This window comes from Humulus lupulus, chromosome 2, assembly GCF_963169125.1.
Source record: "Humulus lupulus chromosome 2, drHumLupu1.1, whole genome shotgun sequence".
In the NCBI taxonomy this organism is placed as follows: Eukaryota; Viridiplantae; Streptophyta; class Magnoliopsida; order Rosales; family Cannabaceae; genus Humulus; species Humulus lupulus.
In genome coordinates, this window is record NC_084794.1 from 213,322,275 (window position 1) to 213,333,069 (window position 10,795).

Sequence of the window (10,795 nt, forward strand, 5' to 3'; positions counted from 1 at the left end):
TAAGCAATAACTTCAAAGAAACCATTAGCTTATTATAAGTACTTACTATAAGAGCTTTAGTTTGAAACCAAGGAAAGAAAGTCAATGCTAAGCCGGAGCTGCTCCAATCAATGCCTCTAACATGTATATATATATATATATATATATATATATTTACTTTCATTTTCAATGGTTATCCAGCTGGTGTTCTTTATGAGTTGACCTTGTGTTAATGATTATATTCCGCTAAACTTTATCTATAAAAGCAGTGACTCGGCCTAGCCATTCTCCAAAGCAAACATATATATTATTACGTGTATTGTAAGTTTCTTTTTGCTAGCTAGCTAGCTCTCCCGTGGTCACATCTCTTTCCCTGGTACAATAAGCAGTCATCTCCATTATCATCATCTTGTTTTGAGTTTTCAAACTCTGTGTGTTTGTTGCTTAAGGACTAATATATGAATATTGTTAGTGTATAATAAACAGGATCTGACTAGCTAGTTGATGTGTACGTGGGTGCAGGTGCATTAATCATGAGTGGAAGAGTTGTTAATGAATTCCAAATGAAGGAAATAGCAGGTGGTGACATATCGAGTGTACCATCGTCGCGGCGCCACCATTCGGGGAGGTTCCCATACATCCACAAGCTGGGAAAACCTCCTAAGCAAAACCTGTTGAAGGAAATCACCACTGCTGCCAGGGAGACCTTTTTCTCAGATGATCCTTTCCGCTCTTTCAAAGACCAACCAAACTCAAAAAAGTTTATGCTCGCTGTCCAAGCTGTTTTCCCTATCTTTGATTGGGCTAGAGATTACAGTCTTGCCAAATTTAAAGGAGATCTCATTGCTGGACTCACCATTGCTAGCCTTTGTATTCCTCAGGTACCTATAAGTACTTTATTAAACACTACTTTAATATATGGTTCCAATTTGAGATCTATCTGCTTTTCTTCTTTTAATATTTATTCTTCTGTCTATCAATATATGAAAATATTATATATTAGGACATTGGATATGCAAAGCTTGCTTACCTCCCTGCTCAAAATGGATTATGTGAGTTTTTATTTTTATTTTCTCAATCGCTAGAAGAGCTTTAATTGGTTTTCCATAAATACTACGTATGTATACGTACTTGCCAATCCCATAGAACTCATAAATAACTATATATATATGCATATTATTTGGTATGTTTACACAGATAGTAGCTTTGTTCCACCTCTTGTCTATGCTTTCATGGGGAGCTCAAGAGACATAGCCATAGGACCAGTGGCTGTGGTCTCTCTCTTGCTTGGAGATCTTCTGCAAGCTGAGATTGATCCTACAAATCTCATCCCCTATCGACGTCTCGCTTTTACAGCTACATTCTTCGCCGGACTCACTCAATTGGCACTTGGCTTTTTCAGGTTATGTTTTTAATATATTCATAGTATAAATAACAAGTATTTTTTGGTTCTTTTCTTTTATATATTTCTCTAAAATGGCTGGATCTTTTTTCAGATTGGGGTTCTTGATTGAGTTTCTATCCCATGCTGCCATTGTTGGGTTCATGGGAGGAGCTGCCATTACAATTGCCCTTCAACAGCTCAAAGGATTGCTTGGCATAAAAAAGAATTTCACAAAGAAGACTGATATTGTCTCTGTTTTGCGCTCAGTGTTTAACTCAGCCCACCATGGGGTAAAAATAAAAAATTTCATTTTACCATTCTCATTTTACTGCCACGCTTTTAGCTGTGGACATAAATTAAGATTTTTCAATCAATTGATAATTGTTTTACAGTGGAACTGGCAGACTATAGTAATAGGGGTTGCTTTCTTGGCTTTTCTTCTGGTCGCCAAACACATAGTAAGAACAACCCATATGGCTCTTCAACTTTTATTGTTTATAAATTAAAATGTTCTTCCACTTAGACATTATATTTTCAATCTTAATTCATTTTTCTCTACTTTGTTTGGATTGGATAATCAGGGGAAAAGAAACAAGAAGTATTTTTGGGTTCCAGCAATTGCTCCAATGATTACTGTTGTGGTGTCCACTTTTTGTGTCTATATAACTCGTGCTGATAAAGATGGTGTTCAAATAGTAAGCAAGCCTGTTCGGTTGTTAGGATATATTTCTCATTATTTAATTATATAAATGAACATGTCTGCATTCGATCTTGTGTAAGTGTTACCAATGTGTTTACTGTTTAGTATCTTAATAATAAGCCTAATAATAATTTAATAAGCATATGATCTGTGCTATTCAGGTGAGCCATATTGATAAGGGCATAAATCCACCCTCAGCTAATGAACTATTCCTCTCCGGAGAATATGTTGGTAAAGCCTTTAGGATAGGTGTTGTGGCTGGTATTGTAGCGCTAACAGTAAGTAAATGCTAAATAAAATTAAAGAATAAAATTGTATGTTTAAATTCAAATGATTTAACTTATAAGGCCAATTTTTTTTTCTTGATATCAGGAAGCAATAGCAATTGGAAGAACATTTGCAGCTATGAAGGACTATCAGATTAATGGCAACAAAGAAATGGTGGCATTAGGAACAATGAACATTGTTGGTTCTTTGACCTCTTGTTATGTAGCTACAGGTGATCCAGTAATAGTCGCTAAAAATTAATAAAATTTGACCCACATACATTATGTATTGGTAAAATTATTAATAGTTGGTTAACTAATATACAATGATTACCAAAACTGGCAGGGTCGTTCTCTCGGTCGGCTGTGAACTACATGGCAGGATGTCAGACGGCCGTGTCGAACATCGTGATGGCTGGTGTGGTGTTTCTAACGCTAGAGCTGATCACGCCGCTATTCAAGTACACACCCAACGCCATCCTCGCCTCCATCATTATCGCCGCTGTGGTCAACTTGCTCGACTATGAGGCTGCCATTCTCATATGGAAGATCGACAAATTCGACTTCGTCGCTTGCATGGGAGCCTTCTTCGGCGTTGTTTTCATTTCAGTCGAGATTGGTCTACTAATTGCGGTACATTTTATATACATATTTCACCTACGTGTGTCCCTTATAGTATATATATGATGAATATTAATTATTTGTGCCATATGCGCATATATATTATAGGTTTCTCTATCGCTTGCTAAAATTCTTTTGCAAGTGACGAGGCCACGAACTGCAGTACTTGGAAAGCTACCAAGGACTAGTGTGTACAGGAACACCCTGCAATACCCAGAGGCAAGGCAGATTCCTGGAGTTTTGATCATCAGAGTTGACTCTGCTATTTACTTCTCCAACTCTAACTATATTAAAGAGAGGTATCTTATCATTATTATTAATAGTTACATTCTCATATAGTAATTAAAGGAGTGTGAGTGCAAGAATAGGTACAGAGTTGACTAAGACACATTAAGTTAACCTGGTTACAAACCATTATAATGCTAATCCATGGTTAATTGTAGAGACTTACAAAGTTATATCACAGAAGTTGAATGAAATTTTACATAATAAATCTTTACTAATTGAATGTTTAATTTGCTTGAGATGCTTAATAAGCACTCTTAGAAAGATGCTAAGAATTGCTTTTTAGATATTAGGGAGATGCATAGTGATATATACATATATATATATATATATAATATATATGTATATGGATTACTAGTTATGCTTAAATTATACTTTTTTGTGTCAGAATTTTGAGGTGGCTAACTGAGGAAGAAGAGCGAGTGGATGAATGTAATCTACCAAAAATTCAACATTTGATTGTGGAGATGTCACGTAAGCAATTAATTAATTATGTCATCTCCTTTGCAATTAATTAATATCTAATATCATGCGATTATAATTAAATACGCTATATATAATATATCTCTTATATATAATAAGTATTTTTAAGATATTTTCTAATGATAATTATTTAAAAATAATAAAATTATACTTTTTATAACTCAAATAAAATTTAATTAAACTTAAACTTACTTATACTTACACATAAATAATTAAAAAAATATAAATTAAATATTTTTGAGATATTTTATAATGATAATTATTTACAAATAATAAATAATTAAAAAAATTAAAATATGAAAATTTTGAGATATTTTACAATAATAATTATTTAAAAATAATAAAATCATAGGTTTTATAACTTAAATAAAATTTAATTAAACTTAAACTTATTTATTAGAATACTATCATATTATGTATATAATATAATTTACCAAATTATTTTAAAAAAAAAACTAGTAAGAAACTTAACATATAATATATAATTTTTTGTGATCAGTTTCAAATTAAAAAATTAGAACAAATATAAACTTAAATAAAAATTAATAAATTATTTAACTAAAATATGATATTTATTTTGAAATTTATATAATATTAATATAAATTTAATAAAAATAATTAATAAATTATATAAATAAAATTAAACAAATTTATATTTGATAGTATATATTTATATACGTGTTCATTAAGTTTTTCATCGCCACAAATAATATTTTATTGCAGCTGTTACTGACATTGACACCAGTGGCATCCATGCTTTGGAAGAATTATACAGGAACCTTCAGAAGAGAGAGATTCAGGTAATATATACAATTCAACTTTGTCTAAAGATAATAATCACAAAAGTAGTTGAAGTCATTTTCGATTAAATTGTGTCACAAAATAGTACATATATTTATACATACAAATGAAACTTGATGTCAGACAAATTAAATATTATAGAAAACTCTCTCTCTCTCTCTCTTGATCTATAAAAGAAATGTCATCATCAAAATCGAGTAATATTAGGATAAAAAGACGTATAGTGTTTAGAAATAATAGTATCAAGTTGTGGCTGATGAAATGTTTGGTTGGCACTTGGCAATGGCATGGATATAGCTTGCTTTGGCAAATCCAGGTACAGTTGTGATGGACAAGCTTTACGAATCAGAGTTTGCAGATGAGATCGGAGAAAGCAACATCTTTCTTTCCGTCGGAGACGCTATTCACACTTTTGCTCCCAAAACAAACATCCCCGAAGAACCTTGAAACCTTAATTGATTTCGCCATTTCACTATTCGTGATCCATCCAAGTTATGTAAATGTATTTCGATATTTTATTAATAAAAGATTCTTTTTGACGTTCTTGATTTTGTCCTTTTTTTTTTCTTTTTTCTATTCACTAAAAAAAATTATTTAGTAACAACGTTTTAGTCCCCACCTAAATTTTTTGTAACTAAATGTGATTTTCTTAGTTGCAACACAAAATTATTTGTAACTAAAATGTCATAGTTAAATATAAATTTTCAATATTAATGTAATTTTATTCACAACATATTTTATAGAGATAAAATGTATTGTGATTAAAACCACACTAGTCACAAAAATTATACAAATATTTTTAGTCACATATTTTTTTAGCGAGTCCCCCAACAATGACCTTTACAGAGTCTTGTCTCCTAATTTTTTTTTGCATGGCAAAAATCCCCTAAATTATAGCATCCATTCATTTTTTAACAAAGTTTGTCGATGTAGCACTGGTGTGACGCTAGTGTGGTATGATTTGAGAATCCATCCAAAAAATACATGCATAATAGTGGTTTAATGACTTAGGAATAAGTATCTATATTTTTACAGCAGATGATTAGCGACAATAAACTTAATTTCAGCCAGCTTAAATTAGTTAAATAGACTCTCGTACTGCAATGAACTATAATTGTGGCAGGTAGCTACACCAGCAAACTATTTATAAAATGAGTGAAATGCAATAGAAGGGGCATGTTTGCAATCGTTGCTATTAGAGATGCACAAATTCCCCTAAAGGGGTGAGTAATCCTTGTCTAAATGGGGATTGGGGCGGGGACGAGGATAACTTTGAATCCCTGAATGTTAAATGAAACAGGGCAAGGATGACACTTCCCGCCCCGACGAGATCCCGTTTAAATTATTATATATATTTGTAATATTTTATATATGTATTTTATATCTTTCTTTATGTGTTATTGTAGTATATTAGTAACTTTTTTAATATTTTAAAATTTATTTGGGATAATGTTTATTATGTTAAATCATAAGTATTGTGCAATATTTTTATTGACATATAATTTACTATTTTTATTTTAAAATTTTAATCTATTTTTTTTTAAATAATTGAGTTCCCGCCCCAATAGGGGATTCCCCACCCCGTCCCTGATGGGGAATAAACGGGGATGGGGCGGGGAAGGGAATTAAAATTGTAAATGGGGACGGGGACGGGGACGGGAGGACTCCCCGCCAATTCTTGTGCATCACTAGTTGCTATTGTTCAAGGGAATTTTTGTTACACAAAAAAGTTCAAGGAGTAAGACTCTACAATTGCCATATAATTTGGGAGGGAAAAAACCTATTTGTCGTATTGTTTTACTTATAAATTTTGTTACTACAAAGAAAAACAAAAAGCAGAGGCGAAGTTTATGTTGCTTATAATCATGGGAAAATATTATTTTGGCCCTTATGTTTTGCCTAAATACTCGATTGTCCCCTATGTTTTGTTAAATGACAAAACAGACCACATCTTTTGTAAAATGGAACAATATGATACCCAAAGCCCGATTTTGGTCAAAAAAAAATTCAATATGTCTAAATTGCCCTCGTTTTTTTAATTCCTTTAATGAATTTTCTTTTTTCTCATATATATAAACAATTTATAAAACATTTTAAATAAAAATAAAATATATAATTGAAAAGTAAAAAGTAAAAAATCTATCCCACCTTTTCACTATCGTCGTTTTGTCTTCCTCAAGCAATTAGAGAACTAGAGGTCATCGCCGTCCTCGACAGCACAAGGGTTTTCGAATTATTTTCTTATGCATTTTTGTTTGAAAAAGTCCATTTTCGAAGATTGAGGGGATCGAAAAGGTACGTGCTCCTCCTCTTTTTGAAATGGGTTTATTTGTTGGTCTTTTTTTTCTAGTTTCTTTTACGAGTATGCATGGTGAGGGTGTTTTCATTTTTCCTCTTCAAAAAAGGATTTCTTTTTGCTATCATGTTTATTTTCATCTATGGGAATCCAAAAAATGGTGCTTTGGACGTTGTTTGTTCTCAGGGGAATGACTTATGAGTATTTTTGAATGTTGGTAGAGCTTGTTCTTGTTTTGCAATGTTAAAGTTTTAATTTTAATGGAATAATATTTTAGTAATAATCATTACTCCGTTCAAAGATTTTGGTTTAGTTATGTTAGGGTTTTTGTTTGTTTTTTTGGCACTGGTTATATTTTGTGGTATGGGTTGCATTTGCTAGCTTTTAGAGTGATTGATGATCACCTTATTCATTGTATGTGTTTGTTTTTGTGATTAAAGAATTGAAAAATGGAAGTCCATTGGTTACAGTTCATGTATGAAAGGAAGGTGTTTAACGCCCAAAATGTGACAACTACTAAGCGATAGTTGTAGTAAAATTGGACGTTCGATCCACAAGGAGGTAACTTAAATCAAAAGATTAGTAGAAAGAAAACACAAAAAGTTAGTAACATGGAATAAATAAAAATGAAAATGAATATAGATTTGAGATATTGATGTTGTCTTTTTGATGAAATGATAAAATGAGACAAGTGAAAAAAAAAGGTGTAATCAAGAGTTGAGAAGTAGAAAGGTTTCAAGAATCATCCTTATGCTTGTTAGATTACTTAGTTACTTGATTTACAAAAATATACAAGCAAATAGTTCACATCCCAATATTTACTTGGAAAATCTAACAGTAAAAGTCCATATTCTTTTCTAACAAAAGTACATTTGAGTTATAAAGTTCTTTACTTTAGGAGCACAATATTAATCTTATGGAAAATCTAAAAATGACAAAATACCCAAGGACAATAATACAATAGAAGATTAGACATAAAATTATGTATCAATATTACTTTTACTAATTAGAAGCACATAGAAAGAGCATGACTAATCCTATATACTATTAGCACAAGTAAATACAGATAACAAAATAAAGATGAGGATAAAAGAACATAAACAACTCAAATGCATTATATTAAGAACATAGTAAATCAAAGTAGCAAAATAACATCACTAGCATATGGAATCATCCCTAATATTCCTAGGAAAATTAGACAATTACGCTCATGATTCTCAAAAATTCTAAGAAGAAAGTATGAGAAGAAAGTGAGTAGAAATTTTGCTATAGTTTCTTTACTCTAAAAATTACATAATAAATGTGAAGGATGAGTCCCTATTTATAGAAGTAGAAAAAGACTAAAATGAAATTAAATTACAAATGGGGTTTACAAAATAAATTTGAAATATTAATAATAAAATATGATTTTGAAAAATTATATCTTATTATTAATATTAACCTAGCTATTTTAGTAAATGGTCATTTTGTCATTTTTTTAAAATACCACAAAATGTGAGCTTTGAAGCTCCAAGACCTAAAGAGCACACAAAAAAGGGTTGGAAACACAACGTGGCAGCTGATGGGTTTGAACAACACACAGCCAATGCAAGGAAGCCACGTGTCGAGACTGGAGCAAGGGAACCAGGCAGCTGGCAAGCGGGTCACGTGGAGCTGCTCGTGGGTCAGGGGGAAGGTCACGCGGGCAGGGTCGCGAGTTTGCAGATCGGGTCACGCGGGTTGCTTGGCTGAAGATGGGACGCGTGGCATAACAAGGGCAAGCCACTTGATGCTGGGAAGGGAGGGAGGAGGTAGCGGGCTTGGGCTTGAAATGGGCCTCTTGGTTCCAAAAATGCCACTTTTTACTTCTTTTTTTTCAGCTTTACTTATTTCTTCCTCTTCTTGCTTTTTATTAATGCCTAAATGAAATTAATTCCTAAAAATTAAACACAAATTAAATTAAAATAAATATTTTCAATTATAAAACATATTACAATAAGTCCATGAAAATATTAATTAAGACTTAATTTATTTTACACTTTAAAACTAAGAATTTGGCATTTTTGAGCATTAATCACAACCCCCAACTAGCTTACACTACACCAAACACCCATTACCATAACACAACATTATAATAGTATTTAAAAAGAGTTATTGTATATGTGAAAAGTTTCAGGCGGCAAGGTAAAATAAAATACCAACAAATGACTAAGTTTTTTCTACCTTTCCCGTGTACCCATTTCCCCTATACCCATTTCTTCAATTTTTCTTTAATCTTTCTCTTCCTGGTCTCTCTTAGTCTATCTCTCTCGATCTTTCCCGTAGACCTATCTCTCTCAGTCTCTCACTCCCCTTCACGAAAGACAAATCCTGAGAAGGGCTACACCACATTCGAGTCAAGGGTTTCTCTGATTCAAGACGAAATTACTACAGTTGGATCTAATTTAGAAGCATTGAAGGTATTGAGCAAGACTCTTACTGATAGTTTTCTTGTTCTTGGTAATTACGAGAAGATTAAGAATTCTTTTCCGTATTTAAGACTTATTTTTTCTATATTTCTTCTATTGAATCTCAACGTTTGAAATTTCTTTTTTCAATCCGCGAAGTACAACGAAGGAGCTTTACGGTACAGTCTCTGATTCTAATTGTTCAATTAATTTTTCTCAAATTTGATTTTAATATTTATTAAAAAATCTACAATTTATTTTGTGGATTGATCATGCAGAGATGAGTTTATAAGCCGGATATTTGAGCTGAATGCAAAGATAAGGTTGCCTTTTTGTTAAGTTTTGTTTTGTGCATATGCTTAAAAGTCGTATAACTAGAATTTCTATGACAAAAATTGTATTGTGAGTTCAAATTTTCTGAAACTTTGGTTTTCCATTAATGCAGGAAGTGCCAAGAGACATTTGCCATAAATTTTCATAAAGAGGGCTCCCTTGGAACTGTTGCTGGTACTAGCTTGGTTTTACTGTTCTACTTTCTACAACTGTTAAGTTTTTTGCTGTTTTCTTTGTAACTTCAGCATTTTTCTTGGACGGTACATTATATAACACTTCAAAAAATTTGTTCATATATTACAGAAAAATAAAATGTCTAGTTTGTATAGCTTAAGAATGAAATACCCTTTTCCAAACTAGATATTATATTTTGGGTTTAAAAGAAGCATAATTCCTCATATACGTACACTTTCACCTACTCCCATTCCTGTTCTATGAGCTTCTTCTTTTTGTTTTAGTCTTACCATGTAGGCTGATAGAACAATTTTAGAGAATAGAATTTTTCTATCAACACAGTAACACCAAGAATGAAATCCCTCATAGAAAACCTCTTTATTACTATGGTGAGAAAAGAAATACAGTCTAGCTTTCGAGATGCTAGTATCTCCAATTACAACCTTTTGAGAGGGCTGCTCTCTCCAATTAAAATCTTACTTACAGTCTGTTAGTAAGATTTTGTATTTTCTTTTTCTTATCTGTGAATTGTATCCAGGTTTATTCATAGAAGGCATGGGGCTGGAGTGATTTGATCTTTTTTTGTCTTTTTTAGATAAGTTTTAGATATGTGTTTCAATGATTCTATTCTGTTGAGCCAGCAAGAACACTTCTTTTCGCTTTCCTTTAGGTGGTTTTTTCTTCTTTTTATCTTTTTCCCTTTTATTCATTTGAGGAAGTTGAAATTTAATGGTGCTATATTAGTCTTTAGTTTTTTCAACTGTTTTGGTACTGAAAACTAACATGTTTTATTGTTTGAGGTTTCAAATGCTCTGATTTGAATTTGAACAGAAATTACCATTAAAAGCTATGAAAAATAGGAACTGCAAATGGAGGAAAATGATAAGAACTTCTTTATGAAAAATAGGAAAACACTTCTGCTGTTAATTGTTGTTTTTGCAATGTTGTATTGGATCACAAATTGACGTCGAAGTCATTGAATTGTAAACTGTGAGACTAAGAATAATTGTTGTTTTAATATGTGTTTTGAGTCATCCAATATGTCTA

General features: G+C 31.9%; 1 protein-coding gene across 1 annotated transcript; it reads left to right on the forward strand.

Moving 5' to 3' along the window:
* Positions 1-512: 512 nt before the first annotated feature.
* Positions 513-5,143, forward strand: LOC133816516 (sulfate transporter 1.2-like). Its single transcript, XM_062248969.1, has 13 exons — positions 513-860; positions 983-1,031; positions 1,177-1,381; positions 1,476-1,653; positions 1,756-1,821; positions 1,945-2,058; positions 2,225-2,341; positions 2,436-2,562; positions 2,676-2,962; positions 3,059-3,249; positions 3,624-3,709; positions 4,442-4,518; positions 4,817-5,143. The coding sequence occupies exons 1-13, from the start codon at positions 513-515 to the stop codon at positions 4,964-4,966; spliced, it is 1,995 nt and encodes a 664-aa protein (XP_062104953.1). The 3' UTR covers positions 4,967-5,143.
* Positions 5,144-10,795: the final 5,652 nt, after the last annotated feature.

Excerpts from the sequence above, each read along its gene's own strand:
- LOC133816516 (XM_062248969.1), top strand. The coding sequence starts at position 513 with ATGAGTGGAAGAGTTGTTAATGAATTCCAAATGAAGGAAATAGCAGGT. Across the intron at positions 1,032-1,176 it reads CCCTGCTCAAAATGGATTAT|ATAGTAGCTTTGTTCCACCT; the intron begins GTGAGTTTTTAT and ends ATGTTTACACAG. Across the intron at positions 1,654-1,755 it reads TTAACTCAGCCCACCATGGG|TGGAACTGGCAGACTATAGT; the intron begins GTAAAAATAAAA and ends ATTGTTTTACAG.